Source organism: Scyliorhinus torazame, chromosome 19 (genome assembly GCF_047496885.1).
Source record: "Scyliorhinus torazame isolate Kashiwa2021f chromosome 19, sScyTor2.1, whole genome shotgun sequence".
Classification (NCBI taxonomy): domain Eukaryota; kingdom Metazoa; phylum Chordata; class Chondrichthyes; order Carcharhiniformes; family Scyliorhinidae; genus Scyliorhinus; species Scyliorhinus torazame.
This window is the reverse complement of record NC_092725.1, coordinates 59,924,799-59,939,202: the sequence shown is the minus strand read 5'-3', so window position 1 is coordinate 59,939,202 and position 14,404 is coordinate 59,924,799. Positions and strand designations below refer to the sequence as shown.

The window sequence follows — 14,404 nt, the reverse complement described above, 5'->3', positions numbered from 1 at the left end:
GGGGAGCCCAGCAAACCACATCCATATGTTCTAGGCATGCCCAGCGCTGGAGGAATTTTGGAAGGGCGTAGCGAGGATGGTGTCGAGGGTGGTAGGATCCAGGGTCAAGCCGGGCTGGGGGCTCGCAGAATTTGGGGTGGCAGAGGAGCCGGGAGTGCAGGAGATGAAAGAGGCCGGAATTCTGGCCTTTGCGTCCCTGGTAGCCCGGCGAAGGATTCTTCTTCAATGGAAGGATGCAAGGCCGCCAATCGTGGAATCCTGGATCAACGATATGGCGGGGTTTATTAAGTTGGAGAGGGCGAAATTCGCCTTGAGAGGGTCGGTACAAGGGTTCTTTAGGTGGTGGCAACCGTTCTTAGATGTCCTGGCAGAACGGTAGACATTGGGCAATGGCAGCAGCAACTCGAGGGGGGGGGGGGGCGGGGTCATTTTTTTTTTTGTTATTTACACTGGAGGGTCTGAGGGGTTGTATATACATGTTATATTAAGTCGGGGTGTTAATGTTAATTTATTATTAATGTACAAGGGGGGAGGGGGGTATGGAGGGTTGTTTTTCATTTTGTTATTGATATTTTATGAAAACCTTTAATTAAAAAATTTTTTTAAGAGAAAGTTGCAATGTTTTAATGAGCAGAAATCTCTTCGAAGCTGTGACTCTGATTTGCCACAGTAACTTGTATAATGAGTGAAAGTAAAATATTGATTATGTTTCAAAGGATTATTGTTGCTGTAGTATAGCCTCATCTTGTTTGTGGAAGTTTTCTGTTTACAGTTGTAAAACCTCTTATAACCTAAAATTATTTATTAATTTGGTTGTGAGGATAAAAAATCAAGATAACTTATATCCATAACACTCCGATAATGCTGCTACGTGATCAAAATTTGATCTATTCTAATTTGTCCAATTCAGTGTTCAGTAGAAGTGGGAAGATAGTCTGTATAACTTGAATAATTCATCGGCTAGCTGTCCAGAGTTTTGTTTCATTATTTTGAAAGCTGTGGCCTGTTCAATTTCCATTTTCAATCCTGTAAATGCTGTTGACCCAAAAAAACACAGTTGAAACTTAATTAACCTGGCTTCAAAGCGTCTTGAGTGTTATCCCTACACAGATGCATGCACTTAAATATTTATATTCCCTCTATAGCTACAGGCATCAGATTAAAAATTAACTCAATTATACCTTTATTTCTCCACTGTCTTTTTTTTTCTTTCAGTTGTTGGTGAAGGAAGAATTTTGGATTCAGAAAAATGAGTGGTGGGCTGGCACCAAGCAAAAGCACAGTATATGTATCCAACTTGCCATTTTCACTGACGAACAGTGATCTGCACAAGGTAAAACTTATTTCAACAGTTGTATGCATTATAGATGTGTTGAAACAGACATTGAACTTGTAAAGTGTGATATTGTATTATTATGATCCCAGGCCAGACCCAACACTGGCTGGGATACTGGACCAAATCCCCAATATTTTAGTTTATTTGTAAGACTGTGCAGAAAGAATAATTTGCTCCAGGGGTGATTGCATGAAAAATAGGGATTTGGTGTTTTTAAAACAAAACTGTATTACAATATTAAACTGTTTAACTTCATACCTGAAAAGAACAGCTTACAATTACCCCTTAAACACTACTACTCAATTCTCCATTAAACAACAAGAAAAGAAACTTGCAGCTCTCAATCCATCTTAAAATCAGCATGGCATAGAGTAATACTTGCTTTACAGAAGAGAATTGGCTCCTGTTAGAACCTCTTCAAAAAACTGGTCACCTGGCATGCTTCAGCCTCCTCCTTGTCCTCAGACAAGACTGCTCTGCTTCAAATATTATTACTCTTTTTCTAACTATCCTACTTTGAGAGAGTTGTGGACTCAGTGTCCGACAATCAGACTTCAACTCCTCTGCAAAAATGTCTCTCGGAATCCCTTAGCCTCACCCAGCAATGACATCCTCTCTCCACGCTGAAAAACACGCCAACTCTCCAGGCTGAAAGCACATTAACTCCCCAGGGACTTTCTCCAGTCAAACCATAGTGCATTAGCCCAGACTGAAATCCTCATTCCTCTGGTCAATTTCACCTTCTGGCTCCTAAAAGCTCCCAGGTTCTGCAAAACAAAATCCTTTTTAAAAGCATGATCACTGCAGTCAAATACACTATAATCCAAGGCTTTTAACCCTTAAACTGCCCCAAAAGATAGAAGCCAATATTCCTAAAATCCTGCATTCGTCACAATACTCAGAACTGTGCACTTCAGCCTTAATATTTTTTTCTAACAGCGCTAAGATTTTGGTTTCTTTATTCAGTGGCAAGGATGGTCCCAGGAATGATCCTGGTCTTTGCTCTAGGAAACTTCCGCTGGGGCAGCAGTAAATAAAGAATTTGTATTTGCATTTTTCCATGTCCTCTGGGTGCACCGCACAGTCAATTAGTTAGCATAACTAATATTATGCAAATCACGGCAAAGACCCAGAAAAGGAAAATAAATTAATGATCAAATATGTATTTAATTGTATTGGTTGAATGAGAAATGTTTGCCAGGATACCAGGAGCATACAAATGGTACCTTGAGAGCTAATAGATTTTCCTGTGATGCACCTTCCATTGAGTTGTGAAACTGAGAGTCATGGTTGATTGCAATATGGTTGCTGTGTAATGTACTTGGCAGTGACAGGCCCCTCTTAGGAGGTACAGCATGAGAAAGAGCCAACTCTTCAGGGAAAATAAAAAAACATAGAAATAATTCTGCAGATTGCTTTGAATTTACCACCTTAAAGTACAGTCTGTGTCCTCTGCTTCCACTGCTTTGGATAAGGAAAAGCAGCTTGGCCTCGTCTACATTATCTAGCCCCTTTAAAATCCTAAAAGCAACAATGATATCACCTGTCAACCTTCTGTACCCTTGCAATAGCTGCAATATCCTTTATGTATGACTGGTCAGAACTGTACATAGTATTTAATAAATGCCATTAATTCCTCTGCTGTTTCGGTTCAATATTATCCTTTTAATTACAATCCCAACATCGAATTTGCTTTATTCTCTGCTACTGAGAAGTGTTAAAATGACTTTAGTTTATTGTTAATCAAGATCGCCAGATGTCCTTCATTTTCCGTCTACATTAATTTCTTTGCCTTCAAGTAATAACCCCTTTCTGGATTTTCTGTACCCATTTGAAGCACTTGTGCACTGAATTTCATTTGCCATCTGTCTGCCCAATGTATTCCGATCCTCCTGCAACTTATTCTTTATAGGTTAAATGCTTCTCAAATGCATTAGAGATCTGATATGTCGCCAAAACTGTTCAACCAGGACATATCTTCAGAGACATAGAAGATCTACCAGGACATTGATGGGTTGAGTGGCAACAACTTTAAATTTGCAGATGATACGGCACTGATTGCAGAACTAGAAGAGGACATTGTAAACTAAATGAAAGCCAGAAGTGTGGAACACGAGGTGACCAGATTTTCATAAGTCAAAACCAGGGCACATTGAAAAGTCTTGGGAAGGTGAAGCTCCAAAATTGTTCCCCTTAACCTTCTCTTTTTTAAAAAAAAAATATGTTTATTCAAGGTTTTCAATAAATTTTTACAAAACACTCCAAAAAGGAAAGAAAATATAGATAAGAAAAATAAAAAGGGGGGCCTTATGCCATCCCCTCCAACAACTTAAACCACTAAACATTAAACTATCTAACAAACCAAGAACAAAAATGGGGCAAATGCCCCTTACAGTAATAAAAACAAGCTAAAAAAATACTCTTTTCCCCCCCCTCTCCCCCCTAGGTTGCTGCTGCTCTTGACTTCCACCTAACGTTCCATGAGAAAGTCTAGGAACGGTTGCCACCGCCTGGAGAACCACTGCACAGACCCTCGCAAGGCAAACTTTATCCTCTCCAACTTGGTGAACCCTGCCATGTCATTAATCCAAGCCTCCACGCTTGGGGGTTTCGCATCCCTCCACGTAGTAGGATCCTCCTCCGGGCTACCAAGGACACAAAGGCCAGAACTCCGGCCTCTTTTGGCTCCTGTACTCCCGGCTCATCTAATACCCCGAATATTGCTATCCCCCAGCTCGGTTTTACCCACGTGTCCAAGACTTTGGACATAGCCTTTTCGAAGCCCCACTAGAACCCCTCTAGCGCTGGGCACGCCCAGAATATATGGGCGTGATTTGCTGGGCTCCCCGAGCACCTCGCGCATCTGTCCTCCACCCCAAAAAGCTTGCACATCCTCGCCCCTGTCATATATGCCCTATGAACCACTTTTCTTCCCCTATTCGTACACTGCCCCCTGCACCTTCCTCCACTGGGTCTCAGCTTTCCCCGTGGTCAACAAATCAAATTCCGTTTGGAGGCTCCGTCGCTCCTTCAGCAGCCCCTCTTCGGGGGAATCCACATACCTCCTATCCACCCTTCTCTCTCCCCCACCAACCTCTCCCTCTCCGTCCTCTCTCTCTTCTCCCTCTGAGCCCTAATTGAGATGAACTCTCCCCTAACCACTGCTTTCGGAGCTTCCCAAACCACACCAACTGGTACTTCCCCATTATCATTGGCTTCTATGTATCTCTGAATGCACCGTCGGACCCGCCCACAAACCTCATCTGCCAACAGTCCCACGTCCAAGTGCCACAGCGGGCGCTGGTCCCTTTCCTCCCCCCAACTCCAACTCCACCCAGTGCGAGGTGTGGTCTGAAATCGCTATGGCTGAATATTCTGTTCCCTCCACTCTTGGAATCCGTGCCCTGCTCACCACAAAGAAGTCTATCCGTGAATAGGCCTTATTCACGTGGGAGATAAAAGAGAACTCTCTGGCTGCCGGCCTTGCAAACCTCCACGGATCCACTCCCCCCACCTGATCCATAAACCCCCTGAGAACCTTGGCTGCAGCTGGACTCTTGCCCGACCTTGACCTGGATCGGTCCAGTGTCGGGTCCAGTACCGTATTAAAGTGTCCCCCATCCTCCCCCCACCCCATTATCAGATTATCAGGCTCCCCGCTTCCAGATCCGGGATCCGACTCAACATGCGCTTCATGAACCCTGCATCATCCCAATTTGGGGCATACACATTCAACAGCACCACCAGGGTCCCCTGCAGCCTACCACTCACCATCACATATCGACCCCCAATATCAGCCACAATGTTCAGCGCCTCGAACGACACCCGCTTACTCACCAGGATTGCAACCCCTCTATTCTTCGCATCCAGCCCCGATTGAAAAACCTGCCCCACCCATCCCTTTCTCAGCCTGATCTGATCCACCACTTTCAAGTGCGTCTCCTGCAACATAGCAATGTCTGCCTTCTGTCCCTTTAAGTGCGTGAACACCCGGGACCTCTTGACCAGCCCATTCAGGCACCTCCCGTTCCATGTGATCAGCCGGATCGGGGGACTGCACGATCCCCCCTCCCCTCCCCACCCCTTGCCGACTAGCCATCTCCTTTCTTAGGCCAGCCACGTGCCCACGCCTCCCGCACTTTCCAGCCCCCCCAGGCGGAGGACCCCCGCCCCGACTCTCCCTCTTACCTCCAGCTCCACTTCGGTCAATGCAGCAGCAACCCAGCCCCCCCCCGCTTCCCGGCTAAAAAACTGTCTAGCCCCCATGCTCCCCCCATTGCACTCCCGTAAGTCAGCTGACCCCAGTCGCTCCCGCCTCTGCCAACGATCCCCCGTTTAGATTTCCCGTCAAAGTCTCCCCGCCCCCCCCCCTTCAGGTCGATACGGACACCCCTCCGGCACTGCCCCTCCCATCGGGCCCAATCCCCACCGTCTTTAGCGCGGGATAAAAGGCCGCAATTTTCTACCTGGGCTAGCTCCGCCCCCTGTGGCGCAGCTCCTTTCTCCTGCAGCCTCTTCCCAATGACCCAGGGCTTCCTGCCCCCTTCGAACGTGAGGGGCGGCTCCTTCAAAACAATACCCACACCCATTAAAACACACACATCACACCCAATCACCCCTTCCCACTCCCCAGCTTTCCCAAAACCCACAGCAAACCATTAGTTCGAGTCCAATTTTTCGTTCTGAATGAAGGTCCACGCCTCCTCCGGCGTATCAAAATAATGGTGGCGGTACTGAAAAGTGAGCCACAATCTCACTGGCTGCAGCTGCCCGAACTTCACCCCCTTTCGGTGGAGAACCGCCTTGGCCTGGTTGAATCCTGCCCTCTTCTTGGCCAGCTCTGCACTCCAGTCTTGGTAGATGCGGATCTCCGTATTCTCCCACCTGCTGCTCCGTTCTTTCTTCGCCCATCTCAGGAAGCACTCTCTGTCTGTGAAGCGGTGAAACCTCACCACTACGGCCCTTGGCGGCTCATTTGCCTTAGGTCTCCTTGTCAGGACTCTGTGAGCCCCATCCAGCTCCAGGGGCCTCGGGAAGGCTCCCGCGCCCATTAGGGTATTCGGCATCGTGGCTACATATGCCCCGATGTCGGACCCCTTCACACCTCCAGGGAGACCCAGAATCCGGAGGTTCTTCCTCCTCGACCTGTTGTCCAGATCCTCAAACTTTTCCTGCCACTTTTTATGCAGCGACTCGTGCGCCTCCGCTTTCACCGCCAGGCCCAAGATCTCGTCCTCGTTTTCAGAGGCTTTCTGCTGCACCTCTCTAATCGCCGTCCCTTGAGCCTTCTGGGTCTCCACCAGCCTCACAATCAACGCTTTCATTGGGGCCAGCATTTCTGCTTTCAGCTCTGCAAAGCAGCTTTTCAGGAACTCCTGCTGCTCCCGCAACCATTTCGCCCACGCTGCCTGGCCTCCGCCCGCCACCATCGTACTTTTTTGCGCCCGTTCTCCTCTCTTCTGCAAGATCACTTTTTTGACCGCTCCACTCCTGGTCCACTCCATGCAGTGCTGGGGGAACCTTACTGCTGCATTCCCACACCGGGAATCGTCGTCCAAGTGCCACTGAGGCTCCTTAAAAAGGCCCAAAAGTCCGTTCTCGGCAGGAGATGCCGACCGTGCGACCTACCCAGGCATAGCCGCAAACGGAAGTCTCTCCTTAACCTTCTCAAGAGTCACGAATTCCAATAGGTCCCCCTGCCATGCCAGGGCACAGGGTGGAGAGGTTGTTCTCCATCCCAACAGGATCCGCCTTTGGGCGATCAACGAGGCGAAGGCGGCAACATCTGCCTCCGCACCCGTTTCCAACCCCAGCTTGTCCGATACCCCGAATATGGCCTCCCGAGGAACTGGGTCCAGTTTCACGTGCAACACTTTAGAGATTACTCTAAAACCTCCTTCCAGTAATCCTCCAGCTTTCAACAGGACCAAAACGTATGAACGTGATTCGCAGCGCCCCCCCATACAACGTTCACACACATCTTCTACTGCCTCAAAGGAGGTGTGATCTATATACCCTCTTCAGCTGTATCAGCCCCAACCTTGTGCACGTGGTGGAGGCGTTCACTTTTGGGAGCACCTCACACCAGAACCTCTCCTCCATACCCTTTCTCAACTCTTCCTCCCACTTTGCTTTGATCCCTTCCAGTGGTACCTTCTCCACTTCCAAAATAGCCCCGTAAACCTCCGACACTACCCCCTTCTCCAGTCCCCCTGTCGTCAGCGCCTCGTCCAGCAATGTGGAGGCCGGCTCCACCGTGAAGCTCTGTGTCTCCTTCCTGGCAAAGTCTTGAACCTGCATGTATCTAAACATTTCCCCCTGCTCCAGTCCATACTTTGCTCCCAGCTCCTTCAATCCTGAAAACCGATCCCCAAGAAACAATTCTTTTAATGCCAACCAATTTAATTTTAACCCAATATCTCTTACCATGTTTCAATTTGCTGTAATTTTACATATTGCATGCTACTCCTATACAAACAACAATATGTGATGAAACTATACTAATTATTAAAGATGGCTTCTGGTGGCAGCATGTAGGAGGAAGCCACATGTTCGGTAGCTCCTGCTTGAGGCTTGATTTTTTTTTTTTTTGGAACTTAATGCCCGGTTCCAGGGGCAATTTTCAAACTAACAGATGCAGGAAGACCAGGGGTGAGGGCGATGTCTAAAACTCAGAGAAGGCCGCCGCGAAGACGGGGGCAAGTGAAGGTTCGCCGTCGAACGAAAGGGTCAGCCCGGCAGCAGGAAAGATGGTGGAGGCTGGGTCACTGGGTGTGGCCGTGCCTTCCACGGCAGAAAAGATGAAAGGAAATGATGGTGGCAATGAAGGTACTAGTAGAGGAGGCGATTGCCTTGATTGAAGGCAGCGGTGACAAAGACATCGGCTGAGGTGCGGGAGCAGGGAGAGAAGTTGAAGGGGTGAAGGAGGCCTTGTCGCAACACAGTGACCAGCTCACCTCGATGGGTGAGGAGCTGCAGAATGTAGTGGAGGCCAACAAAGGTCTGAGAGCGAATGTGGAGGACTTGGAAAATAGATCGAGGCGGCAGAACTTCGGAATTATGGGTCTGCCCAAAGAGGTGGAAGGCACAAGGCCGACTGAGTACTTTGCCAAGATGTTGGCATAGCTGTTGGGAGAGGGGAAAGATCCCTCCCGATATGAACTGGATCAGGTTCATCGGTCGTGGAGGCCTAAACCAAAGGCGAATGAGCCAAAGGGCGGTAATAATTTGTTTTCACAGGTACCATGTGCAGATGAAAGTCCTGAGTTGGGTGAAGCAGAGGCGGGAGGTGCAGTGGGCTGGAGCTGGCATACGCAGACACCAGGACTTGAGCGTGGAGTTGGAGATGAAGGCGGGCGGTCTTCGGTCGAGTGAAGACGGCACTATACAGCAGTGGTGTTGGTTTAGCGTGGTGTATCCAGCGAAGTTGAGGGTGACTCAAAAGACTTTTACTTCGAGGCAGCAGTTGCTTTCGTGAAGGCAGAAGGACTGGGGCAGAAATGAGAAATGGGATAGAGGATTGATCTTGGACCGAGGGTAGGGGTTGTATATAGTTCTATTTTCTATTACATGTTGTATGTGATTAAAAGGTGTGAAGTTGCCTGCTTGGGTAGGGCAGGCGTTTGGATATTTTGCGATGGTGGTTTTCTGGTGTTTGTTTGCACTGGGTTTGTTTGTTTGAAGGGAATTTGTTTGTTCTCTGGGACATGGTGTGTGTGTGAGGGGGTGGCGTCATTGGGGGAGAAGTGGAGCCTGGGCATGGGCCTCAACATTAGCAAGTTTTAGTTGGCTAGTGAACGCGAGTGTGGTGGGGGGAGGGGCCGCGATCGTCGAAGCCTGGTCGAACAGGTTTCGATGGGACTGAGGTGTGAGACGTGGGGGGGGGGAGCGGGTCGTGTACTGGGAGAGGTGTTTTCGAGAGGAAGTGGATGGGGGGATTCTGAGAGTGGGTATGGAGGGGTTCGATGGCAACAAAGGGACAGGGTGGGCCAGGCCCATTGTGCAGCTCCCAGAGTTATGAGGATGGTGGATAGGAGGAGGGGCTGGTGAGAGACCCCTGGTCAAAATAATAACGTGGAACGTGAGATGTTTGGGAAGGGCTAGTGAAGAGATCGAGGGGTTCGATGGCAACAAAGGGACAGGGTGGGCCAGGCCCATTGGGCAGGGCCCAGAGTTATGAGGATGGTGGATAGGAGGGGGGGCTGGTGAGAGACCCCTGGTCAAAATAATAACGTAGAACGTGAGATGTTTGGGAAGGGCTAGTGAAGAGATTGAGGGTGTTTGCGCACCTAAAAAGCTTTAAAGGCCAATGTTGCCATGTTAAAAGAGACCCACCTGAAGGTGAGGAACCAGGTGAGGCTGGGTGAGCCAAGAATTACATTTGGGGTTTGACAGTAGGGCGCGGGGTGTAGTGGTGTTGGTTGATAAGAGGGTGCAGTTCCAGAAGGAGAAGGTGATGGCCAGGTATGGGACAGGACAGGGAAATTAGTGGTGGCTCCGGAGCAGATTAATAAGGTGTTTGAGTAGTTTAATGAAAAGCTGTATGGAGCCACTGGAAGAGGACCAAGGGATAAGGGAGTTCCTGGACGAGTTGGAGTACCCGAGGCTAGAGGAGGAAGATAGGGCCAGATTGGAGGGGTCGGTAGGAGAATGAGGTAAGAAGGCAATTGGGAAGGTGCAATCGGGGAAGGCGGCAGGGCCAGATGGATTCCCAGTGGAATATTACAAGAAGTTCAAAGACAATAGATGCCACTGATGGTGGGGATGTTTGAGGAGGTGATAAGAAAGGGGGTGCTACCGCAAACCTTGGGACAGGCTTCGATCTCCCTGCTGTTAAAGAAAGACAAGGACCCGACAAGAGTGTGGGTCGTATAGGGCCATATAATTACGAAGTGTGACGCAAAGGTACTGGCGGCTAGGTTGGGTGGGTGCCCCCTGAAGGGGATAGGGAAGACCAGACAGGGTTTGTGAAAGGAAGGCAGCTATTTCCGAATTTCAGAATGGTAATAAATGTAATCCTGAGCCAGCCAAGGAATATGAGACAGAGGTGATGGTGGTGCTAGATGCGGAAAAGGCATTCGGTTGGTAGAGTGGGGGACTTGACTGCGGTCCTAGAGAGATTCTGGATTAGGCCAAGATTTATGGAATGGGTATGGCTGTTATACAAGGAAACGGTAGCGTGTGTCTGCACAAATTATGTGAGCTTGGGGTACTTTGCTCTGCATCGGAGTACCACGCAAGGGTGTCCTATGTCCGTCCCCCCCCCCCCCCCCCCCCCTCCTATTTGCATTAGTGATAGAGCCTTTGGTCATCGCTTTAAGGAGTTCGGGACTGTGGAAGGGGGGTAATGGAACATTGGGTATCTTTGTACGCGGTCGATTTATTGCTCTATGTCTCAGCCGAATACGTCGGTGGGGAACATAATGGGACTTCTCCGAAGATTTGAGTCGGTTTCAGGATACTCACTCTTCTCCAAATTTAATTTGTATGTTGTGGTGTCCCAGCCAGGGGTGGGGGTGGGGCGGCTGCCATTTCGCAGGTCAGCAACCCACTTAAGGTATTTAGGGTTGCAGATGGTGCGGGATTGGGGGCGAGCAGAGGCTTGGGGGCGGACTCCCTATGTACAACTTCATTAGTTTGGTGGGGAGGGTGAAAGCCGACTTGACAAGGTGGGACAGCCTCCCTCTGACATTGGCGGGCTGGTTGTAGGCGATTAAAATAAATGTGCTGCTGCGATTTTTGATTTTATTTCGGTGCCTGCTGGTCTTTTTGCCGAAGACGTACTTCAAGGAAGTGGACAAATTAGACACCTCGTTTATCTGGGGGGATGGGGGGAATTTACTATATTATTATTGGGCGGCGTATGCGGAAAAGGTGAGGAGTTCGGTCATGGAGAGGGAGTCCCGGTGGGTTAGGATGGAGGAAGGTCTGTGTAGGCGGCTGGGGCTAAGGGCACTTGTAACGGCGATGCTTCCGATGGCCCCTGGAGTCTGGTGGTGGCAACACTGAAGATTTGGAGGCAGCACTTTAAGTTGGGGTCTAGGTCAGGGGAGATGCCAATCAGGGGGAATCACAGGTTCAGCCGGGGAAGCTGGATGGGAGGTTTCAGAAATGGGAGGAGAGGGGGGATCAGGGTATTAAAAGACCTGTTCTGGGGGGGAGGTAATGGAAGAAGGTTTGTAGTGTTAGGTGCTACGAAGGTTAAACGCCTCAACCTCGTGCGCGAAGTTGGGGCTGATACAGCTGAAGGTCATGTACAGGGCACACCTCACTAGTGTGAGGATGAGCCGACTCTTCGAAATGTGGAGGATGTCTGTGAGCAGTGTGTGGGGGGAGCCCGCAAACAATGTACATATGTTTTGGTCCTGTCCGAAGCTGGAGAGGTATTGGAGGGAGTCCTTTAGCATATGGACTTGGAACCAGGTCCCTTAGAGGTCATTTTCGAGCTGCAGAAGCTTGCGTAGGCAGATGTTTTAGGCTTTGCCTTGCTGATTGCCTGGAGGTAGATCCTGTTGGGGTGTTGGTCAGCTACTCCACCCTGTGCCTCGCCTTAGCGGGGGGACCTACTTGAATTTCTGTCTTTTGAGAAGGTGAAATTGAGCTGAGGGGTAGAAGGACGGATTCTACAATTCATGGGGATTGTTTATTATGCACTTTCGGGAACTGGTTGCCATTGAAAATTGGGGGGGCGTTGGGTTTCTTGTTTCACAGTTTTGTTAACTTTTACCTGGAATGCACAAATTGATGTATTGGATTATATATTGAGGAGGGTGTTGTTTCTGGGGGATTGGTATTGTGTTTGCTTTTCGTTTGTTGTTCATTTGATGAAAATGTCAAGAATAAAAAGATTTTTCTTTTTTTTTTAAATACTAATTATGGATGAGTAATTCAACACCATTGTTAGCAATCCTGCCCCTTAGTGACAATTGAACACACAAGCAGATTGTGTCAGCATGCAGCAAGAGGATTGCATTTATCAATCATCATTGTATATCATTTCCACAAATATATGCATTGTACATGTGGTATGATCCCAGCTGATATTACTGCACAGTCAGGTCCAGAATGGAACTCTGGCTCAGTGGACACTTGCTTAGCAGTAACCTGCTCACTGACACTCAGTTTGGGTTCCGCCAGGGTCACTCTGCTTCTGACCTCATTACAGCCTTGGTTCATGAACAAATGAGTTGAACTCCAGAGGTGCTACAACAAGGTAGCATTTGATCAAGTATGGCATCAAGGTGCTATAGCAAAACAGCAGTCAATGGGAATCGATCGAGGGGAAAACTCTCCACTGGTCAGAGTCATACCTAGCATAAAGGAAGATGGTAGTGGTTGTTAGAGGTCAGTCACCTCGGTCTGGGACATCGCTACAGAGGTTCCTCGAGTAGTGTCCTGGGCCTAACCATCTTCAGCTGCTTCATCAATGACATTCTTATGATGGAATGGTCAGATGTGGGGATGTTTGCTGATGATGGTGATCAGCATCAGATACTGAAGCTGTCCATGTGCAAATGTAGCAAGATCTGGACAATATCCATGTTTGGGCTGACAAGTGGCAAGTTACATTCACTCCACACAAGTGCCAGACAATGACCATCTCTAATAACAGTAAGAAGTCTTACTGTTAAACAACAGGTTAAAGTCCAACAGGTTTGTTTCGAATCGCCAGCTTTCGGAGCCCAGCTCCTTCCTCAGGTGAATTCACGTGAGGAAGGAGCTGTGCTCCGAAAGCTAGTGATTCAAAACAAACCTGTTGGACTTTAGCCTGGTGTTGTAAGACTTCTACTGTGCTCACCCCAGTCCAACATCTCCACATCACCTCTAATAAGAGAGAATCAGGCCATCACCTCTTGACATTCGATGATATTAGAAGGTCAGAGGATAGGAATCCTACGGCGCATAACCCGCCTCCTGATTCCCCAAAGGTTGTCCACCACCTATACAGCAAAAGTCAGGAGTGTGATGGAATACTCCCAACTTGCCTAGAGTGCAACTTGAGTGTTGGAGTGCAGCTCCAACACTCAAGAAACTTGACACCATCCAGGACAAAGCAACCCATGTGATTGTTCCCACAAACATTCGCTCCCTCCACCACCGGCACACAATATGCAGCGTGTACCATCTACAAGATGCACAGCAGGATCTCGCCAAGGTTTCTTCAGCAGCATCTTCCAAATGGGGCAGCACGGTAGCATTGTGAATAGCACAATTGCTTCACAGCTCCAGGGTCCCAGGTTCGATTCCGGCTTGGGTCACTGTCTGTGCGGAGTCTGCACATCCTACCCGTGTGTGCGTGGGTTTCCTCCGGGTGCTCCGGTTTCCTCCCACAATCCAAAGATGTGCGGGTTAGGTGGATTGGCCATGCTGAATTGCCCATAGTGTCCAAAATTGCCCTTAGTTTTGGGTGGAGTTACTGGGTTAGGGTGGAGGTGTTGACCTTGGGTGGGAGGCTCTTTCTAAGAGCTGGTGCAGACTCGGTGGGCCGAATGGCCTCCTTCTGCACTGTAAATTCTATGAAACCCATGACCACTACCATCTAGAAGGACAAGGGCAGCAGATACATGGGAACACCACCACCTGGAAGTTCCCCTCCAAGTCACTTGCCACCCTGAGTTAGAAATATATTGCCGTTCCTTTACTGTCACTGGGCTAAAATCCTGAAACTTCCTCCCTAATAGGACAGCGGGTATGCCTATACCCCATGGACTGCAGTGTTTCAAGAACACCTGGGCAGGACTGGGACTGATGTCCTAGGGGGGGCTATTTGCTAGAGCAGTTGGGGAGGGTTTAAACTAATATGCCAGGGGGATGGGAACCTATGCAAGGAGTCTGAGAAAGAGGGAGCAAGGACAGAAACACAAGGTAGAAAAGTGAATAAGAAAAGTGATAGGTGGAGAAACCAAAGGCAAAGAGAAAAATATTGGGAGCAAGACAGACAATGTGAAAAAGACGAGCTTAAATTTGTCTTCAAAGCCAAACTTAAAACATGCCTTAATGCATGGAGCATTTGCAATAAAGTGGATGAACTAATTGCACAGATATATAAAGGGGTATGATATCATTGGG

At 48.7% G+C, this 14,404-nt stretch overlaps 1 protein-coding gene across 1 annotated transcript in view; it reads left to right on the top strand.

The window, feature by feature from the left end:
- zcrb1 (zinc finger CCHC-type and RNA binding motif 1) overlaps window positions 1-14,404 on the top strand; it is a 104,706-nt gene that overhangs the window by 27,537 nt on the left and 62,765 nt on the right. The window contains exon 2 of the mRNA XM_072484396.1: window positions 1,216-1,333. Within this exon, the coding sequence (XP_072340497.1) occupies window positions 1,250-1,333 (84 nt within the window). The 5' untranslated portion in view covers window positions 1,216-1,249. The remainder of the gene's footprint in view (window positions 1-1,215; window positions 1,334-14,404) is intronic.